Source organism: Nansenia antarctica, assembly GCF_963989245.1.
Source record: "Nansenia antarctica genome assembly, chromosome: 11".
In the NCBI taxonomy this organism is placed as follows: domain Eukaryota; kingdom Metazoa; phylum Chordata; class Actinopteri; order Argentiniformes; family Microstomatidae; genus Nansenia; species Nansenia antarctica.
Window position 1 is genome coordinate 12,994,564 of NC_137681.1, and position 27,135 is coordinate 13,021,698.

General features: G+C 45.0%; 5 protein-coding genes across 5 annotated transcripts in view; 3 read left to right on the top strand and 2 right to left on the bottom strand.

Moving 5' to 3' along the window:
* fscn2b (fascin actin-bundling protein 2b, retinal) overlaps window positions 1-3,293 on the top strand; it is a gene marked incomplete at both ends in the record, with an annotated part of 8,007 nt that extends 4,714 nt beyond the window's left edge. Inside the window, 4 exons of the mRNA XM_080542298.1 lie at window positions 2,007-2,163; window positions 2,459-2,580; window positions 2,705-2,872; window positions 3,097-3,293. Coding sequence (XP_080398424.1) covers window positions 2,007-2,163; window positions 2,459-2,580; window positions 2,705-2,872; window positions 3,097-3,293 — 644 coding nt within the window. The remainder of the gene's footprint in view (window positions 1-2,006; window positions 2,164-2,458; window positions 2,581-2,704; window positions 2,873-3,096) is intronic.
* A 2,237-nt stretch (window positions 3,294-5,530) lies between these two features.
* On the bottom strand, window positions 5,531-10,150 carry LOC308167821 (Fanconi anemia core complex-associated protein 100-like; the record flags this gene model as incomplete). The annotated part of the gene is made up of 9 exons (XM_080542299.1): window positions 5,531-5,632; window positions 5,979-6,065; window positions 6,266-6,370; window positions 6,558-7,509; window positions 7,787-7,943; window positions 8,150-9,105; window positions 9,195-9,316; window positions 9,710-9,932; window positions 10,101-10,150. The coding sequence occupies 9 exons, from the start codon at window positions 10,148-10,150 to the stop codon at window positions 5,531-5,533; spliced, it is 2,754 nt and encodes a 917-aa protein (XP_080398425.1).
* A 172-nt stretch (window positions 10,151-10,322) lies between these two features.
* Window positions 10,323-12,144, top strand: birc5a (baculoviral IAP repeat containing 5a; the record flags this gene model as incomplete). Its single annotated transcript, XM_080542621.1, has 4 exons — window positions 10,323-10,430; window positions 10,724-10,833; window positions 11,726-11,843; window positions 12,045-12,144. The coding sequence occupies 4 exons, from the start codon at window positions 10,323-10,325 to the stop codon at window positions 12,135-12,137; spliced, it is 429 nt and encodes a 142-aa protein (XP_080398747.1). The 3' UTR covers window positions 12,138-12,144.
* An 801-nt stretch (window positions 12,145-12,945) lies between these two features.
* Window positions 12,946-18,351, top strand: tmem235b (transmembrane protein 235b; the record flags this gene model as incomplete). The annotated part of the gene is made up of 4 exons (XM_080542301.1): window positions 12,946-13,123; window positions 13,387-13,458; window positions 13,746-13,883; window positions 18,092-18,351. The coding sequence occupies 4 exons, from the start codon at window positions 12,946-12,948 to the stop codon at window positions 18,349-18,351; spliced, it is 648 nt and encodes a 215-aa protein (XP_080398427.1).
* A 2,446-nt stretch (window positions 18,352-20,797) lies between these two features.
* LOC308167344 (uncharacterized protein C16orf52 homolog A) lies at window positions 20,798-26,856 on the bottom strand (the record flags this gene model as incomplete). Its single annotated transcript, XM_080541748.1, has 3 exons — window positions 20,798-21,047; window positions 22,263-22,475; window positions 26,751-26,856. 3 exons carry the CDS (start codon window positions 26,854-26,856, stop codon window positions 20,863-20,865), a joined length of 504 nt encoding a protein of 167 aa, XP_080397874.1. The 3' UTR covers window positions 20,798-20,862.
* Window positions 26,857-27,135: the final 279 nt, after the last annotated feature.

A 27,135-nucleotide genomic window follows, 5' to 3' on the forward strand; every position in this document is an offset into this window, starting at 1 on the left:
TCTTCCCTCTCTCATTCTCTCCTTGTCTTTCTTTTTCGCCCATCTCTCTCTCTCTCTCTCTCTCTCTCTCTCTCTCTCTCTCTCTTTCTCTCTGTCTCACTCTCAGGCTGTAGTCTGGTCACAGATGAGGGGAATATCATAGTGTGAAATGGACATGCAAAATTGGAAGATATGGTGTGACGCAGAGCTGAGATGAGTGGGGGATGAGCAGACAGAAACAGCCAGTGATGAGACCCAGGGTGGTCTTCGTGCCGTGTGGTCATAGTGTCGGGTGAACCTATAATGTTCGGTTCTAGTGTGTCACAGTGTGTATAGGCTTTTTGATTAAAAAAACGATGTAGGTGTAAAATTTAAGCCGAGATTAGTTGACGATCTGAATCAGGTGTTTTTTTAGGGCTGGTTTGATACCATTTCCTTATTCTGTTACATGCATTCAAATAAACTTGTCCTCCGATTTCTACCTCTACCAGCCTTCACTGGATGCTACACACATGCTCAGGCCTGCTGGACCTGAGTGGACCCTGGTTTAGAGCACTGGGCTGAGATTCGTTTAAGACCGCAGTGTGAGATTTGTAAACTGAAGGAGGTTGTCAGCGGGTGTGTGCTGTACATGGAGGTTGATAGTGAGTCCTTCGTAATGGCTCCATATTAAGCAGTGGTGGTGGTACTGTAGGTTTTCTTTATATGTTTTTGAGTGTGCTTCTGGGTGAAGGGGTCGGGTGGTGGTGAAAGCATCGATATATCCAATTAAGCATGGTCCAAACAATTTTCTCTTTTTTCTTGTTCAGTTTTTTTTTTCTTTCTTTCTTTCTTTCTTTCCTTTGGGGATTGAAGGATTGGAAGACCGGCACTCCAAAGCTGCTTAGACCAGGGCCCCCACTGTGAGGAGGGGGGAGAGGGGGGGATAGGGAGTGGCAGAAGGGGGGGGAGAGGTAAAGTGCAAAGATCTGTGTCATTAAAGGATTAAGAAAATTATTTACAGATATTCTGGCATATGTCTCATTTGGGTATTAGCCTTTGCAATCTGTTTCATGGTTTTCTTGTGTCACGTAATAGTTTATTTCCGGATAGAAGCCAAAACTGTTGACATAAAGGGTTTAATGCTCTGTTGAAAAAAGAATTGGAACAACTGAGACGGTTACAGTCTGGCCTAAACACTCTTAATGCCTCAAGCTGTCTGTTTTGTTCACAAAAGGCTCATGTAGAGTGTTATGGTGTGTGTGTGTGTGTGTGTGTGTGTGTGTGTGTGTGTGTGTGTGTGTGTGTGTGTGTGTGTGTGCGTGTGCGTGCGTGCGTGGGTGCGTACGTACGTGGGTGTGAGTGTGTGTGCGTGTGTGTGTGTGTTTGTGTGTGTGTGTGTGTGTGTGTGTGTGTGTGTGTGTGTGGTGTGTTTGTCTTTGTCTTTGTTTGTTTGTTGATTACACTCTCGCTACCGATGCCAGTCAGTGGATCTTAAATTGCTGAAATGAAATGTTAATGCTATTAACATTCAGCATAATGGACAGAGAGAGTCCTTGTTTTAAGGTTTAAAGGGGCCTGAAGTTGTTATGCATGCGTGTGGTTGTGTGTGTGTGTGTGTGTGTGTGTGTGTGTGTGTGTGTGTGTGTGTGTGTCTGTGTGTGTGTGTGTCTGTGTGTGTGTGTGTGTGTTCTTGTGAGTCGTGAGTGTATTTGTATGTGTGTGCATGTGCAAACCTACTGCGCAGTAAGCTTGGCCCGAATGGTGCATGCCAACCCTAGTCTAGGCCATACCAGGTCAAGGTGAGGGGAGGAAGCCCCACATCCATCCCAGGGACAGCCGTGATTACACACTCACAGTGTGCCAAGCAGCAGACAATACACTGACTGGACACACTGTTTCCCAAAACCTGGGTCATGTTGACCTTGAGGGTCTCTAGAAAACTCCAAAAGCTTTAGGCTGGTCAAAACAAAATGACTGATGACTGACTGACCTCTGTGATGTCCTACTACAGTATACGATACTTCATTCTTGCTTCCTCCTTCTAGGAACCAGCATCTCAGCCAATCAGGAGGACGAGACGGACATGGAGACGTTCCAGATGGAAATTGACAAAGAGAGCAGGAAGTGTATGTTCCGCACCAGCCAGGGGAACTACTGGACTCTGGTGGCCCACGGAGGTATCCAGACGACAGCCAAGGAAGTGTGAGTGACCCTCCTTCCCCCCCTCCCTTCCACAGAGCTTTGTACATAGAGTAGCCTGGATACCTATCTGTTCCTGGTTATGACTAAAGACAACAACTTTTTATTTGTATAGCGCTTTTCCTGCAAACGTTGCAGCTCAAAGTGCCCATCCTCAGGTTTCTATCCCCGCCAGGGGAGGCTGGTGGAGGACCCTTGACTAGGTAGACTAGGTATAGTTCAGGCTGCTAACTTAACACACCTTAGATGGATTAGCCTGAGGTCATCCTCTTCTGCCCTGCCTCCTGCTCTGATTCAGGTCTGCCAACAGCATGTTTGCTGTGGAGTGGATGGGTCGCAGGGTGGCGCTACGAGCCAGCAACGGAAAATATGTTTGCACCAAGAAGAACGGCCAGCTCGCAGCTGTCAGCGACTCCGTAGGTGTGTGTGTGTGTGTGTGTGTGTGTGTGTGTGTATGTGTGTGTTTGGAAGCTTCACCATTGGAAATAGATGTGTAATAATGAACTCTTATCTATCCCCCTCTCTCCCTCCCTGTCTCTCTCAGGTGAGGATGAGAAGTTGGTTCTGAAGCTGATCAACCGGCCCATTCTGATCCTGAGAGGGGAGAACGGGTTTGTCTGTCACCATAAGAACTCCAACACGCTGGACGCCAGCAGATCAGTCTACGACATCTTCACTCTGCACTTCACCGACGGGGCCTATAACATTAAAGGTAAGGTTGGATGTACACCAGGGGAGGCTGGTGGACATAGAAATAGAGGATGCAAATCTCTCTCTCTATATATATATATATACACATACATATATATATACAGATACATTAAATAAATGGATAACGTTTCCCAGAATTTCAGGAAAAGTATAGGCTGGGCAAGAGATATTGTTAGTAAGTTTTGTCAGTGTTGTTTCTCTAACTGTGCATGGCGCCCTCTGTAGGCGTGAGCGGGCGGTTCTGGTACGTGGCCAGCAATGGGCTGGTGTGCTCAGACGGAGACACGGCTGAAGACTTCTCCCTGGAGTTCCTGGAGCATGGCAAGATCGCCATCCGAGGCAAGAATGGCAAATACCTGCGAGGGGATCAGGGGGGCACGCTGAGGGGTACCGGAGACCTCCCTGCCCTCTGGGAGTACTGAACCAGGACTATACTGGGGGGCCTTCTGTCCCTCTCAAGGTAGAAGTTGCCCCTTACCACAGATCTAGGATCAGATTGTGGTATTTACATATCCCCAAAGTCTAATCTTAACCACTGGGGGGATACAAGAAAATCTGACCCTAGGCCAGTGGTTATGGGGAACTTCTACTCTACCTACTCCCTCTTGTCCCCCCTAATGAGCCGACGGGTACCTACCAGCCACAGGCGAAGGCGAAGAGAGAGAACAGACTCTTTGCGTAGGGCAGTGAGGGAGGAGGAGGGAGGAGGAGGGAGGAGGAGGGGGGAGGAGGGAGGAGTGACCCCCTGCTTTCAGCCATAAGGAGCCTGGTGAAGTGAATCCTGTTTGGAGTCGTGGACGCTGAAGTCAAACAGCATTATTGATGTGAATGAATTTGAAGTATTGTTATGTCTTTTCCTTTTCGACAGTCAACATGTGGTCAACAGGGGATCGATGTTTGGTCATACTCAAACACAGGGCTAGACTAGGGTTAGTGTCCTGTCTGTGTATTGTAAACAAATAGAACAGCCCAACAAAAATGCTGTTCAAAACTCCAACACCAAACTGGTCCACATTCCAAACACCCATCAAAATCATTTTCATCCTGCACTAGTACATTATTGCATAGTTTTCTAGAAAGAGCCTTTACATTGCACATTGCAAACTTTATTTGTCTCCTCCATCCTTCACTCGCTTCCTTCTGTAAAAGCATTGCAGGAGAATACCAATGGGGAGGAACCTCCATCTCCTCCTCCAATGCTTGTTGAGTAAAGAAGCGAGTGGAGGACACCGTTGAACTGAGTTTCTACCAATTGAAAGTGAGTGGCCTTTGCCTTCATCAGCACTACATTCATTAGCAGTCAGTCCCCTAATATATTAGCGGGAGCGATAGGATGTCCTCTGCAAACAAACCTTGGTTGCAGTAATACTCCAGCTGTCATGAGAGGGTATCACTGAGTCACGCCTGTTGTAGTGAGTGATGTACACCTACACACTTCTTGAGTGACATCACTTGAGGTTGACATGCCTTTCATTGGTCCTACTTTCCTCTGCATTCATTCTTTCTTTATTCACGCTTGTGAAACACTTTTGAAATGATCATTAAAAAAAAATCGTCTCTGTCGTAAGGTTGTTTTGTGTATGAATAATGTCTGCTTGCCAGGTAAGGTCTGGCGGGTAATCCTGTGTGTGAGTTCTAATGAATTGAGACTGGGATACAGGGGTTCAAAGGTCACAGGTGAAAGGTCAACGAGCATACTATATGCCTCTAAATGGTATGTAATCTATCCGTGTGTGACTGTTAGGGTTAACACAGGGGAGGGCCTGCACCTGGAAGCCAGGGTTATATATATATATATAGGGGGTATTATTCATTTAATCACCTATATAATCCATCACTTCTTGGCTTGAAGCGGTAGTGCCATGTGATCAATAAGCAAGGAAGTGTCCATCTCATGTCTTCCCTAGCTAGGAGGTGATGTATTACACAGGTGATGTAATGTATACTCCACATGCCCTTTCTCAACTGTTAGAAACACGATTCCTCCTGTCCAGCAATGGAGGAGAGAGTGGAGAAGGACATGAGGGTGAGAGGAAACAGGTTTGTACAAAATAGGAGGTTCCTCGTTATTTCCTCTTTATTCATGTGTCAGACAGAAAGGTTGACATGACAGCAACAGGTACAGCACCAGGCACTATATTCAAGTGAATTGTCTTGATAAAACAATTTAACAAGGATACGCGCACGCACACGCGCACGCACACACCTCTATTTAACAAAATGGACTGGCTGTAGTTTAACTTGACAAAAAAAACAGTATAATGATTTGAACACCTTTTAACAACTTTCAAGCAAAGAAACAAATGCTATGACTGTAGAGCAACAGCAACTTTACAAAAAAAACAGTATAATGATTTGAACACCTTTTTAACAACTTTCAAGCAAAGAAACAAATGCTATGACTGTAGAGCAACAGCAACTTGACAAAAAAAACAGTATAATGATTTGAACACCTTTTTAACAACTTTCAAGCAAAGAAACAAATGCTATGACTGTAGAGCAACAGCAGAGGGCGACAGATAACCACTGCGCATCATTGAATATAGCTTCAGCACTTACATGCAAGGTGTCAGATGATAAGGACATTAGATAGTAAAGATGATGCACGGGATGAGGACGTGAAATGCTAGAGGATGAGAATGGGGCAAGGGCATAGAAGTTAGATGATAAGGAGGGGATTCTCTCGGAGCTGTCGGTAAACACTGAGCAGTGTCTTGGTCGTCTGCCCCCTGGCTGTCCCCAGCCCACGAGCCTCCTGGATCTGCACAGACAGGGCCTTGGAGGGTGGGTTAGAGGAAGAGGTGAGTCTACAGACCATCAGTACAGACGTTACATTCACATTACATTTTAGGCATTTAGTAGACACCTTTATCCAAACCGACTAGTAACCACAAATACATTTGTCTAAGTAAGTGAATCATCTATCCGTCAGTCATTGTGAGAAAAAGTAACCTATGCTAGGGCCACAGGCAGGAATACTGAGGAAATATTACACAGTAATGTTAAGCATCGTAAGTTGTTTCCTTTATCTGAATTCAGGGTCTTAAATGGAGGCCAACAAATGTTGTTGAGTAGTTTGTTGTTTTCAGGGTTTTGTATGGTCTTACCTCTGCCTGCTGTAGCGCCTGTCTCAGCCCCAGCCCCTGTACGGTCATGGAGGACTCACGTTTCCCAGCAGCCCTGTGGAGCAGTGCCTGTAGGCAGGCATATGAGAGGAGGTTAACCAGGGAAGGCAGGCCTGTTTAAATGTTTTTAGAAAGTATTCCAAATGAATTAATAAAAAAATTGAACGTATTTTTAAAAATGTAAATAAAATAATTACTGGATGTGATCTGTATGTGATGGAAGGAGAATCATGTGTGTGTGTGTGTGTGTGTGTGTGTGTACTGTGTACCTGTACACGGCTTAACACAGCATGGTGCAGTCCACACACAGCAGCCATGGAGGAGCTCTCTACCTGAACCTCCACGGCAGCGTGGGCCGCCTCCCCAACAAAGACCTGGTAGAAGACACACAATACTCATTCTCCATTCTCACACAATATTGTGAAACATTATAACGTTAATGTCAAAACGAAAAAGGCATTAGTTTGAGAACATCTTTGACAGGTGAAATGTTATCGCCACTAATAATTACCCCCCAAATGTACATTTCTTCCAACAACAAAACCAAACATGAACATATACCTCTGTGGCAGTGAGCTTGACTGTGTCCCCCCCTGGACAGTGGCCATAGACCACCGGGCCCTCCTGTCCCCCTCTGTCCCCCCTCTCAACCCCTCCAGAGCCCTGGGACAGCAGCCAGTTCAGTACAGACCCACAAAGAGTCCGAGGTCCCTTTTCCCCCTGAGGGCCTGTGTCTGGGAACCCTAGTGTGGCTGTCAGCAGCTCAGACGACACCCTGACACTCGTTGAAAACAGCCCCCCCTCAGACGCGACCAGCCCGCTATCGTCTCCTCTTTCGCCGTTCCTGATCCTGCGCGAGTTCAAAAATGCTTGGATGGTATCCATGGCGATAGTATCTGTGGTGGCATAGAGTCTGTTGGCTACTTTGTCGGAGGGTGCGGCCACCTGCAGAGCGTCCAGCCAATCCACTGTCAGTGTGTCCACAGCCAGACTGACACATCCGCCATCCAATCCCAGATCAGAGCCTGCTGGCTCCCCATTGGACAGTAAGCGGGCTAGCTCCTCGCTACCCAGGAGGCTCTGCAGGGAGTAGACGAGCGAACAGCTAACTGTCACCGGGAAGGATGTGTCATTCCCATCCGTCAGGGGCAACGATACTTCCATTTTCCCACCTGGCTCTAGTTTTTGGAATGGGAATGCGAATGTTCTCGAAGTGTTCTCATTCCCCGCAGTAAGACAGTGGGATAGAGGTAGAACGAGAACGCAGAACGTCCAGCCCCGTTCTAGAACGTAAGAGCTAGAGTTGTCCAGAACACAGGTCAGATTCAAGGAGTCTCTCTGTAACAACCTGCTCCACTTGGCAACAGCGTGACATCTGATTGGCTTCTCAATGACAGGATGCTGCTCTCCATCACTCTGATTGGCTCGCAGTAGGGAGCAAATGTTGAGTACCTGGTTCAGGTGTCTGAGGGTGTGGTTCTTTGACTGGATCGTACTTTTCAACACAGATGTTCTGAAGATGGAAGAACACACACACACACCAGTGTCAATCAACATGTACAGCAAGTAAAAAATATTGCACTCAATAGAACTAGAAACTACTGTGAGTTAACTAGGATATGTGTTTAGCTAAATTGTACAGCTCAATGGTACCCTGTGTCACCTAATGAAATCAAGATCATGATGCCCTCATGAATCCCCTTAAAGTAACAAGTAAAGCTTGACCTAACAGGATCTATTTATTATTACTCTTAATCAAATCTACTAGGAGCTAAACTACTGTGTCTCACCTTTCACACACATCTCCAATGGCTGCCAGGAGGTCTCTGACTCTCTGGCCCACGTCAGAAGAGGGGAGCTTGGGTACTCCTCTGTCTTTGGTCCCCTTAGGCAGCGTCACCCTCTGGAGCCTCCCTTTGAGAGACAACCCCACCAGCTGTACGGCACCTGTACACACACACACACACACACACACACACACACACACACACACACACACAAAGATTGAGAGCATAGCTCACACACAAACTATTAGGCCTACTTAGGCACATATAAGCTTTCTATAACTCAGAGAACAGTTACACACACAGACACACAGACAGACACGCACACGCACACGCACACACAGAAAATGAGAGAATCTGTTTAATCACCTAGGGTGTTATGTGAGGGTCCAGCCAGGGCAATCATCCTGCAGACATTCAGGCTGATGGGGGTCTGGAGGGAAGCAACCATGCTGGATGACTCCACACCCTGACCGTGTCTCTCCGTGTGGCCTGGCACCAGGCCCTCTCCTGGGCCTCCTCTGTCTAGTCGCTCCCCTATGAGATCCAGGGCCAGGAGGTCTGAGCCTGTGCTGTAGTAGAGACACTGCTTGTCCACACACCCACACAAAACAGGCCCTGCCACACACCCTTCACTAAAGCCTGCCACCTTACCCCCCTCCTCTGGTCCCCCTTTGCAGGTCTGGACCAGCAACGTCCTCCCCAGTCGACCCATCGCCACCAGACACTGTGGAACCGACCCATTCTCTGTGACCACAGAGGTTCCAATGTAAATGATTGGCTGCTGGAGACTGTGCAGAACTCTGACACGAGGTCCTGGTTGCCCTGGAGAACGCAGAGGGAGGCAGCAAAGGCGCCCATCAGGCAGACCGCAAAGGATTATGGGTGAGTTGATGAGGGCGGCGTCAACGCCGAAGAGGAGCTTGAAGAGAAGGGACTCCAGGAGGAAATGGCCTTCACGCTGTGGTGTCTCTGATGATGATGAGGACGTTGATGGTGGTGGTGCATCACTGGAGTAGACACAAGCCAACACGGGTTGAATGACCAGTCCTTGGCCATTGTTTTCCTCCAAGTCGTCATGGACACCAGCCAATACGACTGGGAGGCTGAACTCTGTGAGTTTCTGGAGGCCGCCAGTTGTTGATGACGACTCTGGCGCTTTGTAGAAGGTGAACCACCAGGCAGACTCTCGTAGCGAGAGGGTCAGGAGAGTTGTGCCCACCAGGATTAGAGAACGCACCCCCTCGTCTCTGACAGTTAGCGAATCAGAAGACACCTTTAGCAGCACAGGGTCGGGGGCCCGATTGGTCAAAGGGGTTGGAGTCCTAGGGGAGAGGGGAGAGGGTGAGATTCATGTGTGAAGCAGGATAATTGGTGAAGAGGTAGCCTGCCCTGAGTACACAAAGGTTATTACCTGGACTGGGGAGGTGACAGACTGACACAGTACACGCCACCATTCTCACAGGCAGCATAGACACGCTGCCGGTCCTCACTTTGCACCAGGTGACCCACGGAACCTGGGAACTGAAGGACAGCCTGGAATGAAAAACGTCAAGAATCAGACAGAATTGAGGTCCATTAGATGGTCACCTGACCTGGAGATATCAATGATGTCCAATTGACAGGTGTACATAAGGTTCAGATATAGGAAAAGTTAGGATATTTATAGCATAGCATAGAGTACAGCACAGTGTTTTATTGTATAGTATAGTAGATAGTGTATAGCCTTTATTTATGTAAACCAGCTCTTTTCCCTTTTTTATTTTACCCTTGGCCCTCTTGTTTTTAGTCTTTTTCCAAGCACCAGGGGAGCCCCTCCTACTACATTTCGTTGTATGGTACCTGTACTGTATTAATGACAATAAAGACCATTCATTCATTAAAATTCTGCCTTTCTGTGCTTTACTCTTTTTCAGTAGGTACACTTGCCGTCAGTTTTTTCTCCTGGCAGTTGAAGACGTAGACCTCGTCCCCCCCGGTCCAGAGCAACACATCTGTCCCGGACAGGACCACCTTGGCTGTGCCAGACCAAGGACAGTCGAACTCTGACAGGATTTCCACCGCACACCTCGCCTCCATAGCCGAGCCCTGACTGGACAAGCGAGTCAACAAGTGTGCCCGCAGGGTTTGCTGTTTCCCGTAGCTAACTCTTCTGAAACTGACCAGAGACGGTGTAACTCGTTACACATATATATTCTGAACTTACTCTTTAGCTTTGGTCCTTTGTGGACGTAAATTATGAAACAGAAAAGACACCGATCAAGATACACATGTCCGCGCGTGTTCCTTCTTGACCAATCAGCATCCAGAACTACATTACCCAGAGTACATCAGGTACTCGATAAACCCGCCGCTTCCACCAATCAGCATCCAGAACTACATTACCCAGATATCAGGTACTCGATCAACCCGCCGCTTCCACCAATCAAAACAGCGCAGTGGAACATCCGCCAAATATTTGAATCAAACCGGTTTCAGCCATCGTCAGCTTTGTGTTTTAGCTATTGTAAACTTATTAACGTATTTGTTTTGCAAAGGCGACATGGATCCATTCACCGACGAGAACACGAAAATGTACTTGTATGAAAACAGGCTGAAGACGTACGTCGGATGGCCATTCGAAGAGGGTTGCGCTTGCACTCCCGAGAACGTGAGTGGTTAGCTAACTAGCTAGGTTAGCATTCTAGTAGTAGCTAGTTCTAGTTAAAGACAATGCTGTCTGTACAACATTGCAAATTAAATGACCTAGCCAATTAGTGGCTGTAGGCTAGCTCAAGATCCATGTTACAGCTATTATTATTATTATTATTATTATTATGATAAACTGCTAGTGGTTGTTGTTGTTGTTGTTGTTGTTGCTGCTGCTGTTGTTGGTGTTGGTGTTGGTGCTGCTTTGTAATGGTTTTGTCTTACTAAATGTGTCTTGCACTCTGTCCCTGCCAGATGGCCAAAGCTGGATTCATCCACACTCCATCTGACAACAGCCCAGACATAGCCAAATGCTTCTTCTGCCTCAAAGAACTGGAGGGTTGGGAGCCAGAGGATGAACCAGAGTAAGTTGATAATATCGTTGCAACCTCTCTCCCCAATGCAACCTCTCTCCCACGCCGGCGCCTTGCATGGTAGTTTGCCGCCATTGGTGTGTGAATGGGGGAATCATGAGAGGCCGTTGTAAAGCACTTTGGATAAAGCGCTATATAAGTGCAGTCCATTTACCATTCTCTACCCTTCTCCACATGCACTTTCGCACTAGGATTGATGTAAGCATGGTCGACTGACTCCACTCCATTCCCATTTGAATTCATGTCAGAAAGTGCTTACTTCAAAATAAGGAGAAATGGGACGTGATAACCTTGCCTTGTCCGTCCTCAATCACTGCAGAGATGGGAGGGTTTTGTTGGAGGCCTGCCTATAATGAAATGTATAAATATAATTGTACCATAGCTAGTGCTGTTTTATAGCAGGGTGACATTCAAGTCACTTCTCTGGTGTAATCCTCTGTAGAGGGGCGTCAGAGTCGCCCTTCACCGTTTGTCAATTACTTTGTGATTGTCATGTGGCTGAAGAAACCACACCCTGGCCATTCCTTTGAGATTGGAATGTATCTCACACTTTGCCCGTTGTTGGTAATTATATTTAAGGAGAGGAACAGCGTTATTCTTGGAGTGTTTGGTTGGGCCTGTTGCGGGCACCAGTCTCCTGTGTGTCCTTGACGCACATTAACTATGGTTAAAACGTATCACTCATATTTTGCTTTGAAATTGTTACACTGGTTATTTTGTTCTCTATTCTCATTTTCTGTTAAAACAACAACAGAATTGTGACCAGGTTATCACAGAGTTTACCATCAATGTTTAATGTTGAATTCTATATAGATTAAGGGTGGCATGGAATACAAACTAGGTGTGGTTGAGACAGTGACAATGTTTTGTCTCCCTGTTTCAGGAAGGAGCATAAAGACCATTCTTCACTCTGCCACTTCATATCCCTTAAGAAGGACGTGAGTGACCTTACTGTGGAGGAATTCCTGAAACTCCAGAAAGAGAGGCAGAAGTTCATCATTGTAAGCAGTTACCATATTACTCATGATCAAATACATAAACATTATGTTAATATGGTGAATTCAATGTTTAATTCATATCAAATTTCAACAAATAATTTGATTCCTACATGCTGTTTTGAACTGTCAAGAAAAAGTATTGTGTGTGTTTGTGACAGAGACTGATCAGATACCCCATTAAACTGTCTTTTCATTTACTCATAGAAAAAGGTTCTTAATGACAACATCACCAAGTATGAGGCGGCAACAAAACTGAGAAGAGCAGCGATTATCAAGACTGCAACGGGTGAAGAGTGATGAGGAGGAGAGACTGGACCTGTTGTATTACTTGATGTATGCTCTTTAATGTACATACTTGTTTTTATTTGTGTTTTTATGTATGTTTTGACATATTTCTATACATTTTTACAAATTTCCACTGTCTGCTGTCCAAAATTAATTATTCTATTGGCCATCCATGGCCTTTCCATGTTAAAAACTGATAATTATACCTGTTTGTTATTGATAATTATGACTGGATAATTTATGTTTGATTTGACCATGGAGCTATACGTTTTTATACTAGGCCTATACATTTTTTGATTTTGTGATAGGCAACAAATGTATGTCATCAAATAAACCAATATATAGACCTCATTTCACCTCATTGAATCCTTTTGTACTTATATTGGTTTTGGGACCAGCAAGCAAGCAATCTAATGTCATTAGAGTCCATGGGTACGAGCTGTCATCAGCCGGTGTCGTGTGCGTGCCTCCTATAATAAAAGACCACTGCCTACCAGTCTGCTCACACTTCCCTGCTCTTCACTAGTGTGGACAAGTGAGGTTTCGTCAAACTCATATCCTCTCGTGTTATATTATTGTCTAGTCTGATTGGAGTGACATACCATCAATCATCCATGAATGATGGAGATATCGATTACGTGATGAGTGATATTGGTTAGGATAATTGTTCAAACTTCCCATCTTACACCCTGTCCCAGAGGAATGTGTTAATGATCACATCAGCGGGGGTGCGTGGAGCCGTTACACCGTCTGCAACTGTTTACGTTGTGAGTGACTGAAACGAGGAATTGGACGTTTTGGAGGCATGCTGTCAGACAAGATGAACATTTCTTTCGGTTCCCTGGTCATCACTGCGGGCATCACTGGTGTGCTGAGCTTCGGTTTACTGACCGCTGCGATCGGGAGCGATTACTGGTACATCATTAAGGTGAACCGATCGAATGGGACTTTTGCGGAGGATTTGGACTCCCATGCCGGGCTATGGAGAATCTACGAAGGTGCATTCTCATGCATGCCTGGGTAACATGCCAGTCAGTCAGTCACAGCCACACGAGTTGTATAATTACTAACTTAATCATTGACTTACTTAGCCATTTAGATTTGAACCTGTTGCCTTCGTATGCACTGGTGCTATCAAAAGTAGAGCTATAGAAATGACTCGATTATACTTTAATTAATCATGTTCTATTGATCAATGATACTAAAAAAATCGAATGCACGCTAATGTGGTTGTTCGCCCTGTTTCCCTTGTAATGTCCAGGTCAAGAGGTGTACTTTTTCCAACCGAACTCCACAGCTGACTATTACTCTGAGCCTGAGAGACACATGCTGAGTGAGTTAATGATCATCTGAGAGAACTGTTATCACATGTACTGTGTATAACCTCATTGCTCAAAAACAGATTCATTCTACCATTGATGAATTGACTGATATAAGCTTCAATGTCTTCTTTGTGTAGAAGTGTTTTTATTTTTATTTTTGCCGTGTGTGTGTGTGTGTGTGTGTGTCTCTCTCTCTCTCTCTCTCTCTCTCTCTCTCTCTCTCTCTCTCTCTCTCTCTCTCTCTCTCTCTCTCTCTCTCTCTCTCTCTCTGTGTCTGTGTGTCTGTGTCTAACCACAGAAATGCACCGTGTGATAGTGGTCCTGCTCCCTCTCAGTCTGGTCCTGCTGGTCTTTGGGGGGATATGTGGATTGGTCAGTTCCCTGGCCCGGAGCCCTGCCCTCCTCAGAGCCACTGCCTCCTACTTCCTCCTCTGCAGTGAGTGTGGCCCTTCCCTTCCATCCGTAGAGCCTGGGTGTCTGCACATTAAGGCCGTGGCAAACAACATCTAATTTCATTTGTTGACGGGGGAGGAGAGCGTTGTTTTCTGGCCATCTGAAAGAAATAAAAGTCAATTGAGTAATAGAATGAGGGAAGGGAAGCAAAGTGGTGGGAAAGGGAAAGAGAGAGAGAGAGAAAGAGAACAAGTGAAATGACTGGAGAACAAGAGAAAGGGAGAGTATATATCTCGGGAAGGAGAGATGGAGAGCGTCGTCTTTCAGAAGTGAGGCAGAGAGGTGGAGAAGACAAGGCTTGGGTTAACAGAGACAGACATTTACATTTTTGGCATTTAGCAGAAGCCGTTATCCAAAACGACGTACAACACCAACCGTAGCACTAACCTCACCAAGTCAATTTCATGTATGTGCAAATGCTTGGCAAAATAAAATTATTCTGATTCTGATTCTGAACAAAATATATATGTTACGGTACATGTGGGAATACGGTACATGTGGGAAAATTAGGGTTAGGTGCTAGGGTGACTTGGTACATGCTGGCATGTCTAACCCTAACCCTAACCCTAACCTTAACCCTAGCACCCTAGCACCTAACCCTAACCCTAGTTTTCCCACATGTACCGTAACATATACACCAGACTGTAGTATACCCAGCATGACAGGTTAAAGAGAGAGTTAGACAGGCATGCAGCCACATAGGGACTTTACATATTAGCCCACGTCATTGGGACGAAACAGGCTGCAGATGGCTCACTGGCACTGCTGCCACCTGTGATTATTCTAGCCTCAGCTCTGAGTGTCCTTCCAGTACAACCTGTAAGGTAGATATGGTTTCCAACTGTCCCATATTAGCCGGGATGGCCCGTATTTTGGGCTGGATGAATATACGGGACCTCCCTTGTCCTGTATATTCATCCAATCACAGCTAAATAACCAATAACTCTAAATGATATGTACCTCACCAGGTGAATTGTGAATTGTGAATGAATACATTAATAGGAATTGTGGTTGTTATTTTATTTCCATGTCCTCCATTGAGGAGAGGGTTGGGCCAGGGGGGGAAAAGGAGGATTTTAAATTATGCAAGCATTGCTATCAAATAGAATTTAAATTCTATTTACTTATTTTCAATGCTGATCTACTATAAGTACCATGGGATTTGTCTAGATTAGAAGAAAAGCTCATTTTAAATAGCACATTGAAAACTTGACAAAAAAAACAAATCTTGTTTTTCAATGTCAGTTAGAAAGGATCTTGTTTAAAGCACTAAAACTCTGTGTTGGATTATCGGCATATTGTTTGTATGCAGGCCTCAGCAAGTACTGTACCTTAAAAGCTCTTGACACAGTGTATCATGGTGCTTTAAGATTTATAATCCTAGCTAGATCACTGAGTCATCACTGAATTGAATGCCATAGTGCAATGGACCTCTCTCCACCAGGTTAAAGCACTGGTACCTGTGTGTACAAAGCTTTGTTAGGGCAACTTCCTTTGTGTCTCTGTTCCATATTGACCAGGTCAGTCACTCAAAAAAAAATCATTGCTAACACTACTATTTTATGTGTATTTGTATCTGAAACGTTGTACGTATGCACACATCTCCTCTTTAGAGTTTGAATGGCGCCGCTCTTCCATATAAAACACTTTGGTGATCATCACTTGGTGAGTGCTGACTTGTTAATTGTTTATGGATTCTGAGGATTCCATTCTATATTTGAGAAAGATTAGAACTTTGAGGTGTGCTTGTTTCTCTCCTATAAAGTGACCAGTGTAGCTTTCACCCTGAGCATCAGACGAGTTCCCACTGCAGCCCTCTCTCTCTCCCTGCGGTGACCCAGCGTGTGGCTTATGATCCTCATAAAGAGGGCCTTGTGTTGCAGAATATAGTTAACTAACTGCTCTCTGTGTGCCCTCGTTCTAACCAGCAACGTGTGAAATGGAATTATATTAAGGCTAGAGTTAGATTTGAGTGTCTCCCTGTGAATTTTGGCAGTGTCTCTGCTGGCCTGTGTCTCTTTCAGATTGCGATTGCTCTCCTTGTGGGTTTACTGTGACCTCTCTGTCCCTGTGTCTCTCTCTCACACACACACACACACACACACACACACACTCTCCTCCAAGACGGACGGTGGCTATGGGCAGGAATGGGCTCAGCCCACCCAAACGTGCGTCTTGTCCACCCAATAAAATTTAAGTAAACGTTTTTTTATTGACGTTTTTTATTGATATCCCAATCATTGATATTTGTTGATATCCCGTGGGCGTATTTGACTCTTTACTTTAATATTTGTATTTACTGTAGGTCCATATACTATGTCTGTCTATTTTGTGCTTAAGCATTTTTTTAAGCATTTACCGTCCTTAAGCGTTGCGGTCCTGCCCCCCCCCCCCCGCCCCTGCCCAGCCATACAAAGATCTGCCGCTTCCAAGGTCTTGGTTCTGGCGCTGGGCCTGCTCTCCTCTCCTCCTTCCACGGTTTTCATCAAGCATGTTGTCTAGTAAACATTAAAAAAAATGTACCGGATGTGTGTGTGTGTGTGCCAAGTGGTCAATTTACCAAATTCCTTGGCTTAATAAAAATACTGAAATAAACAGAGCCCTGAATGTGAGGTTCAGTGTGAATAGAGGGCATGCCACAGGACACTTAATTTAAGACACAAAGGTGTCCTTCTAATCCCTTTCTGAAGTTATAGAAGTACTGAAGGCCAGACCAAACACGTAGGACACCTCTGTCTCAGCTGGGTTGACTGGGGGCACTATCGCTAATGAGTAAAGTCACTGTTAGGTAGGTTGTTAAACTGTAGAACTCGAAGCATTACTACCGACAGAAGTAGACATAGTAAGACTTAAATCAGAGAGATTAGCTCATGTACTGTATGTGATAGTGAAAAGTGCATGAACACTTCCCATTCCTTTTGGTGTCGACAGAGCTTTTGGAGAGGTTGTTCATTTGAATTCCCTGCTAATTTCTGAGCTGCAGGCAGAACTGTTATCTCTGTCTCTAGTTTCACTAATGTTGTTGCAATCATCTCCACCAATCACTGAGCACACTGATAGGCAGTTGATTATGCTCCCTGTGGTGCGTTCTATGGTTGTGTCCTCAGGTTTTATGTGTCATTCTCATCACTCCTAATATTTCACTCTTGTGTGAAAATGCCATGATTGTAATGGCCACTGACAGTCTATCTAATGTTCTAATGCTCCCTGCTTAATGACTTTTGTTTTTTTTCCACTTGTATTTGCCAGTCCGGAGTGAACTAAATCCTATGGGACAGTGAGAAGCTGTGTGTGTGTGTGTGTGTGTGTGTGTGTGTGTGTGTGTGTGTGTGTGTGTGTGTGTGTGTGTGTGTGTGTGTGTGTGTGTGTGTGTGTGTGTGTGTGTGTGAGAGAGAGAGAGAGAGAGTATCGTGTGTTGAGTGTATTGGGCATGTGTTTATCTCTCTATTTTCTCTATTTTAATGGGAACTGTTAGTTGTGTGCAGTACACTGAAAAGAGACCTATCTTTCTGAGTGTTTGGATAATGATTCCTCCTCTTTCTCTCTCCCAGCTCATGACACCCCTGGGTGCTGTCGTAAAACAACCATTACATCCACGTTCACGTTCTACCCCCCAACCCCCCTCCAGCTCCCTCAAAGTCCTCTGCGGTGATATAAATATATATTGGGCTGTCAGATACAGCGAACAGGAAACCAAAAATTAGACAGTTTCCAATATCAGCGTTATGAAACACTGAGGACTGAGCACTGATTAAATCAGATGGTGCCTGCGTCAGTCTACTTCCTGTTTACCCCTTCCTCTCATTTATGGTGTTGCTGTTTGTCTTTAAGGATCACTTGGGAATAAGAGCTGTTCAAACAAACCTGGTTCTGGTTCTTTGTTCGTATGCGTGCTATGCTTCCCTGAGACAGTGAAACTGTCTGTGTAGTTGTGTTTTTGTTGTTGTAGGGCATTAGGGCATTTCTGCTTCATTGGGATTGAGACAGGAAAGGTTGACAGGAAGGATAGGTGAGAGAGAGAGGAGGGATGACATGCAAGATATGTCGAGGGTCGGAATCGAACCAGGAACCATGCGATTACATGGTAGGCGCATTAGGGTGCTATGCCTCTAATAGCTCTGTGTGAAGTTGTTTTTGATGTTATTGTGTGTGTGTGTGTGTGTGTGTGTGTGTGTTTCTGTTTCTCTCCAGGTCTCCTGACTCTCTCCAGTGTGAGCCTTTACATCAACTACTCCCGGCAGGCGGAGGCAGAGTCAGAGAGGCTGGTGGGAGCAGAGCTTCTGGCCCAGGTCAGCACCTCCTTCGGCTGGTCTCTGGGGCTGGCCTGGCTGTCCTACTTTCTGGAGGTCCTTACAGGCTTACTGCTTCTGCTAGCAGCCCGCACCGCGTCTAAGCTAGATCCCTTGCACCTGAACCAACCACTGAACATTATTAACCAGACTCTAGTCTAGACAGGGTCGTGTGTTTATTGTGGTTTGCGGTAGCAGCAAGCCTGAACCAAATCTTCCCAATTGCACTCTCTTGTGGTAACTAGAACTAGAATGATATTTCATATTTGTATTTCTGTAAAGTCGTAGGGTAAAGACCATAGAGGTATAACCAAGTTGAAGATCCTGTGAAATGTCAATGCAGTGTACCGAAAGTATTTTTTTCCCCATTGCATTGTATTTGGGTATGTATGTACTGTACTGTAGTGCTGCTTAGTGTGTAACCCCCCTATAGAACGCCTGGGGTTTGTCTAGCTCAGTGTTAAGGTCTAGCTCAGTGTTAAGGTCAATAGATGACCTCCTTTTTATTTAATGCTGTGTCCTATTGTGGGTTCATTTACTATTGTTAATACATAGTATAGTCTATAAATAGTTATTTACTATATAGTTAAATACTACTATTATATTTTACCATAATCATATTGTGTTTTATCATTACATTATATAAAATGTATCACTGCTACTAACATTGATTGTTTTTTGCTGTTCCAATAACCCACTATTGTGTGCACTGCAGATGCTGATATAATAAAGTATAAGACAGTGCCATCTTGTGTTCAGATAAGTCATTACATCTCAATGAAATGGTCATACATACAGTATATTGCTTGATATCTGACCCTGGAGCTCATTTCTGTAACAAAAACATCCCGCGCCACATCCCAGGACACCAATATATTAGTGTGTCGTCTACAACAGTGTTTCTTAGCTGCCTCCACGGTTGACCATCTCTCTTTTTTACAAGCCCAGCTCAAACACACCTGATTCAACTAATCAAGGTCAAATGATTGTCAATGTTGGGTTGGCACAAGTGCTGTATGTCTACCAAAGTTGGGAAACACTTGCCAAGAGACCCAGTAGCTGGTCATTAATTGGTGATAAGAGTGATATCACACATAACAAGAGTGTGTGTTGGCACAATACGTCAAGACTGATGAGCAACCAGTCAAGAGTAGATGTGTGGAGGAATGGTTCAGTCTTCAAAGTAAAGCCACAGGTGGCCAGTGTAGGGGAGGATGACCAGGGAGGAGAATGGCCTGAACGTCCTGGGTTTTACATGTCCCGTCTCCCGCCCCCCTGAATGCCAATGGTTGCCATGGAAACTACAACACATCTACACACAAAAGGAAAGAGGAAAAAACACAGTACACAAAAGAGCTTTAAGTGTTTTACAGGCTTAAAATAGCAGGGTTTGTGACTGGCAGTGAAGGTCAGAGCTTTGATTGTTTTACCTTACTTTATCAACAATGGGTGAGTGGGAGGTGCAGGCGCCTGTGTCCTTGCCTCTGCCTGGCCCTGAATCAGGCTCCCTGGCTGTCAACTACTGTGGTCCCAGAACCCAAAACAAACGTTCCTCTTCCAAGTATCCATGGGAACCTGAGCAGACCCTGTGATGTCCTCATGGGTCATATCATACCAGATAAAGGGTGCCAACTTCCGACCCTGGTCCTGGAGAGCCACAATGTTTTCCGGCTTTTGTTCCAACACAGCTCTAACACATCCGATGAGCACCGTTCCTTAAACAATAACGATGCGCCCAACGGAACGTCGCTCCTTTACAGTTGGAGTAAATAGGTAAAGATCTGAGATAATGTTTTGTGTAACTTTTAATGAGATGTTTTCAATAGTAGTTCATGAATATCACAGTGCTTCCTGAATCAATGACACAGATGTTCTGTACAGGAGAAACCAGGCAATGAGGATGAAAAGTCAAACCAAATCAGAAAAGTAGAGGCGTAAAAATGTATGCAGTGCATTCACCAGAAAGAAAAGAAAAGAAACACATTTATACAAAACAAGTTAAATCATTAAACGCAATGTACAGAGTAAGTCCCACTTGTTTTTTTATTAGTTGAGCAAATACTATCCACTACTATTCATGGTTCACTACCAATCCAGAGACCAGCTCCATTCAGTCAGGAAAAAAAAAAACACCAATTCTGACTTCCTACCACATCCACAGATTTATGGCTACATCTCTCCATTTGCTGGCTCAAGTCTTCAGCTCATTTGAATGATCCTACTGGTAAGAACGGTGGATGGTTTAAGAAGGCTATAGGGTGGAGTGACTTGAGTTCCTCTCGACACAGGCGATAGGATGTCACACCCCCGGTCTTCCCTTTTAGCATCCGGACGTCCTGGTCTACTGGTGCCGTTGCCACTATCCCTTCTGCGGCTGGATAAGTGAAAGTATGGAGGAAGCTCCACTTTGCCATGGCTGGAGGGCGAGATGGAGTGACTTACACCTATCCAGTCCTTTCAGATCTATGAACAGATAGAAGTTAGAGGCTCCTGCGATCCAAGGCGCATCAGGGAGTTTTATAAAACACACAAAAAAGGGTGTTTTTTCCACAGGTCCTCTTCTCCCTTTTGATGATACTTTCAGACAGACGTTCATAAAAAAAAAAGTCATGTCTCGCAAATGCCTTTATTAGGGCATTTCTCTAAGAATACAAAAAACAAGTGTCAGATATGTCAGCCAGGCAAGCAGACCTTCCCTGCGAACAGTAGTCCCACTATTGTGAAAAATATTGATAGAACAAAGAGTACGTATGAGGATCCAACCACAGTGTTGTTAGGTAGCTTGTAAGGCTGTCCCCCCACTTCATCAATGTAAAATCCTATTGGAAATATAAGGGCTGCCATACAGAACAGGATCACTGTGGAAGAGAGGAAAAACAAGCTTAGTATCTCATCTTGATAGCAGCCTTTATCACATTTAGATCCTAATAATACTCTCATAATAACATTTGTCATCCATTTATCCAACATTGGTACTTTGTCAGTACCCACACAAATAACACTGATCATTTCAGCCCACTCGTCACATTTTGCGTCCACAAAAAGCCCTCTTAACTAGTTTTCCCACTGTTATAGAGTCATGCTCTCTTTACAGTATCTGTAAAAATAGACACAGGCCCATTATGTACAAGTACAAGAAGATAGCAAGCAGCACATCCAACGTCACCACACAAAAGCTTTTACAAAAATGAAATCTAATGAACATAAATCTCTGCCTGCTGAAATCAATTTGCTAGCATCCATTAGTGATATAACTCTAGCACACTGAAGTGTCAAGGTGTTTCTAAGCTGTAACTAAGCCTGTTCCTCCTTGTCCTGCCATAGAGATGAGGAGGTCCTCACACCGCAGTGAGCCGCTTCAGTCAACCAGGGGGAGGCTGGTGGAGGTAGGAATCGGAGGACAGGCTCACAGTAATGCATGGAATGGAATGAGGAATGCTATCAAACACATATGAGCTTGTCCTCTGATTTCTACCTCCAACAGCCTCCCCTGCAGTCAACAGCTACTGTACCATGCCTGGGAATGTTGTAATACTGTTGGTGTTCCAGTCCTTAACATGGACATATCAGAATCCACTAGCTAGCAACACTCAAGTCATTGTTCCTGGTTATGGCTATGGCTATGAGCAACACCCAAACCACTGAGAGGAGCAGAAACTGATTGCCTTGAGCAGTAGATAGGACAATCTCTCTCTCTCTCTCAGGATGTGTCTCACGCAAGTGTGTGTCTGTGCTGATTAGCTTGCATAAATGGTACAGACAGCTGTGCAAGGAGGGGATTTTCACAGACAGACTTTTCTTTTCAAATCATAATTAAAGATTTCAGCTCCGTCCAGAAGCCACGTGTTATCCTCTATTACTCAAACCAGTGCACATATTCCCTTCTTGATTACTGCAATATCCATAGACATTAAAGGGAGATCTGAAATTGATTATACGTTTCAAGAGTGGTTACATCAGCCTTTCTCATACTGTAATAACTAACAAGATAATTAATGGCCAATAAGATCATGGCACTCAAGATGAGAGCCAATGAGATCGTGGCACTGTGATATCACCGGTCCGGTACCTACTCCCAGTGAAGGCGATCCAGCGGGCGTATCTGGTGGCCTCGCGGTGCCAGTGTGACGCCACCAGCAGGCCGCAGGTGACGGTGAGAGAGATGATGCCCAGGATGATGAAGAACAGCGTGGTGACCCACTCCGGGGGTAGCTGCGGAGGTATACACATCCGGTGGCGCCCGTGGATAGTCTGGCATTGACGGACGAGGCCTACTGTCAGGGCACCTAGAGGGAAGAGAGAGAGGACACTAGAGTTTAGGTCACACATACATACACACACATGCACGCGCACACATAGTATACACGTGCGCACACATACACTTGCGCACACACATACACATGCGTGCGCACACACACACACACGCTCGCACACACACACTGAGAGTGCCTACCGAGAGGACAGTGACTCAGTGTTAGATGACTCGTACAGACAGAGAGCAGTGACGACGAACACTAAAAGAGCATTCAACCAGAACCCAGAGAGAGAGAGAACACAGTGTGCCACACAAACGGTGACCGTGTGATACAAAAGGATAATCAATGCATCAGTTATGAAACCATCTAACTATCCGACAGGAGTGTCACCCATAGAGATCGTTTATACATTTCTATGGTGTCACCATTAACTAAGACCTCGCTGAGGCAAGACTGCATTACATGGCGGCCCGCCCAGGCCCCAGACCTAATGACCTCCCAGATGACATCGGGTTCCGCTTCCATTCCACAGTGGCCTCACAAAGTGAAGCCCAAGGCGGGTTGGTATGGAAACTAGTCAGAGGAGACGGAATCTTTAGGCCTTGGACCAATGACAAGGGTCCTGGGGGAATCAATCAATGATGTAAGATGGCCCAGACCAAGAACCCCAGACACACCACAGAGAGAGAAGGCCCTTCATCAGATGGTGACTCACTGCCAAAAAGATCTCCAAAGCCTGGTGGGTCCAATTATGTCAGCTAGGAGGACCCGCTGAACACAAAACATGGACAACAACAAGAACATAAGACCACCCCACCCTCTCTGACCTAACAAAGAATGCGTCAACCCTGCACTCAGCCCCCTCGACCAGCTACAGACTGGACTCTTCATTGTATAGATTTTAACGAGAGAAATGTGAAATTAAATCCACCCACGCCTTGCCTTTCCTTCCCTCCCTCCCTCCGCATGGTGAGGCGAGGTGGGATCCCTAAGCCAGCAGTTTTTGTCGCTCCTAGGCTAGAGACGGAGAGAAGAGAAACAAAGGGCAAGGCAAAACCATGTTTAGTCTATCAGATTAGGAAGAATGGACTGGGATGAATCGTGTAATTGGACAGATAAGTCCAGCCATGCTTAGACTTACAAATATCCCATTACGGCACTAAAAACAAAACATACATCACTTGCAGTAAAGGGACACAGAGTGTTGCCCTTCATGTGAGACCTGAGGAGAAACAAAAAACACTTCTGGACCACCTTACCTTAACCTATTGAAACAGGATCATGAGATCAGTGGGGATACATTTTATTCTTCAAGACCGAGTGAAATAATGACCACACGTTTTGACCGCATTTGGACATTGTGATTGATTGATCTGCATTATTGTTAATTGTGGACAAAGTTGTTGCTTTATTACCACAGAGCTTGGTGCAAACTTGTTGTTTAGACATTCTCTCACAGCCTGTGGCTGTGAATGACTTCCTGACTGACTGACTTACACACACCCAAACGATTATCTACCATGTATCCTAGGATGACCATCTGTTGGTCACCTGCACTAGAGACAATTTGCACTCACCCCTGCATATCCCTCTCTTTCTTTCACACACACACACACACACACACACACACACACACACACACACACACACACACACACACACACACACACACACACACACACACACACACACACACACACACACACACACACACACACACACACACACACACACACACACACACACACACACACACACACACACACATTCCAAGGCTAAACTTATTGTTTGACTGCTAATATTTATTGTATATTGTGTTTGTTATTACTCACTACTTTCACTGCACTATTGAGAGGTAGCTCGTAATAAGCATGTCATTGTACGGTTTACAGCTGTATGCTGTGTGCACGATAAATAAACTGTGATTTGGTTAACTGATGTCTTTGATAAACTAAAGGACTGTGCGTCCTGTTTCCTTGTCCATTAAGCCCCAATTAGTTTCCCACTTATCAGAATCCAGACCCCTCAGAATCACTAGAATGACACAATATACATGTTGACACAACCTTATCTACAGTACAGTAGAGATGGTAAACTTCCAGGAGAGTGAGGTACTAGTGCTCCACAGAGCTGTTTAAGATGAGAACGTAGAGTACTGTATGCTGATTCCATGACCTCCCTTCATTCTATACACAGGATATCCTGTTCCTTCCATACACATTCTTCCATGTGACCGGGTGGAACAACAGAATAAACAGTACCTTACCTCCACTATTCCCACAAGTGTGAACCACTGCAGCAAGCAATATCCTACATAACTAAATATATATTAGCTGTGTAAATTGTACTTTCTGTTCTTTGGCATCATTTGAAGGACAATTTTCGGGACTGCTCAGCAGCTGTTAGGCGTGTGTAACACAGGCTTGTCCACTAGCCAGAGCCCTGAGACTGAGGGAGGAGAGAGTGTACTTTAATTGTGGCCAATGTCTGTAGTTAGTAAACACTTCCACAGCCCCAGTCAGTCCCCCGCTGCTTCAGACTTCACAACCGAATACCTGTATAACGACCAGGAGGCACGCTATATCACACTCACACACACACTCTCTCTCTCTCACTCTCTCACACACACACACACACACACACACACACACACACACAGAGTGTATAAACTTATGCTTATCATGGTTCACTACTTTGAGAGGACAGAGGTTTAAAGCCCAAGTAGGCACTCATTTTAAGGAAAAACTACAGGTGGCGAGAGAGGGACGTGTTTGTTACAACATCTACTAATGAGACAAATGTGCCATTGTCAACATTTCTGTACACGCTGACAATATGCTGACACTACCAGAAAGAGAACATATGGGGAAGCAAGCAAGTGAACTTCATTCAATGGAAAAGCTTTAAATGTATTCTTTTTCTGATGTTTTGGACCTCGAACATACAAAAAAGTGCTTCCAGTCATGGCAATTTCCCTCATAATTGAGCTCAGAGTGCTTCAATCCTCTCAACGGAAAGAATTTCACTCCCAACAGACCTCATCTCAAATTATAAACAACGCTTCACCCACCAGGTAATTACTATTAGGCCAATTAAGCTTAAACAAAAGGCTTTTAACCGTGCTTGTTTTCATACTTTCCCTGCATGGGGTGTAGGGGGAAAGCCTCAAAGGGAAAATCGGATTACTTCTGACTCAGACACAAAATACGGACCTCAAGTCCATTATGAACAACGTTTTGTGATACCTGAATGTTGTGTTGTTGCACTGTGCCAGATGAATGAGTTTTTGTTACATTGTCTGAACCTTGGTCCTGTCTTACAGTCACTGACTCTGTTATGTATTGAGTAGGGCTGAAGTTATGCATTAAATTAGTACAGCCATAGTCACAGCTGTCATTTTCATGTGGCGAGCATATGAGCATATGAGCATATGAGCCCTGTATAACCTCATAGGCAAAAGGTTGACAGTGTGAGAGTCCTATGTGAGGGTGGGGGGGAAGAAATGTATTTTCTTCTGTCCATAAGCATAGATATTTATGCACAATAGCCTTAAAACAAAGAAGACATCTGAAATAGGCTTTGCTCTTCTGTCCTGCCTTCGAATGATATGGAAATCATGAACTATACCCCTTATCTTGAACTATACCCCTACCACAGACCACAAGCACTACAAGGCACTGCCACAAGCTAAAGGTCACTGGCACATTGTAAGTGGCCTGGTGTATCGCTTAGAGTCTATCTCTACGGCTGCACTTTAGATGTCCCCAGACTGATTGGTGTTGAATACAAATGCTTTAAAAGACTGTCTGTATCAGATTCATAAGAGACTGCAAGCTGGATAAATGGCACACACTTTACAAATCTGATCCAGTTGTTTAACAATCATGGGGTTGGCTGTGAGGGTCATCTCGATGCCACTGTCCCAGACACTTCTAGCCTGGAGAGGAGGTTAGTGTGAGGTTAGTGTGAGGGACATGCCTGGAAGGGTACAAGGGGGTTTGAGAAGGCTGATGTAAAACAGTGGAGACATTTGCTGCTCGTGTTAGTATAACAGCAGGCTCAGAGGACCTGCTTTGAGGAGAAATGACATGATTATGCAGCTCCCTGTCCAGAGAGGACACCAGAATGTCAAGAATATTGTAGGCATCGGTCCATTATCCAAGTGTTGATGAATGCACTTGACACATGCTGTCACTTAAGGGCTGCAACTGCAAGCATTGGCTTGCAGGCGAGCAAAATGTGTGTCTGCCAAGGAAATGTAGCTATACATATATGAGAAATGAATGCCCTCCTCACCTAACTTACCAGCTGACTCTCCCGTGTTGATCCAGTCTGGATTCGCAATACTGGCAATGGCAAAGATATCCGCAGCGAGGAAAAGGCATCCTGAGATGATCGTGAGTTTATCCATTTCTCAGATGTGGAGACTCTTCTCCTTCAGAGATGACTAGAGAGGAAAGTTAGTGGATGTCTCTATCTCGCCCCCTCCAGAGGGAGATAGCATGGACATGGACAGGGGTGTTCAGGCATCGGTTCTAACGTTCCCCATCAATGTTTTGCTTTTTGCCCTGGGAGTGTCACATCTTCGTGGTCATCTCGGAGGAGACAGACTCTCATTTTGTGGCGCACGGGTGTCCATGAACAAATGCAAAGTTAATTTAGGAACAAAGTTATTAAGCTAACTGCTAAT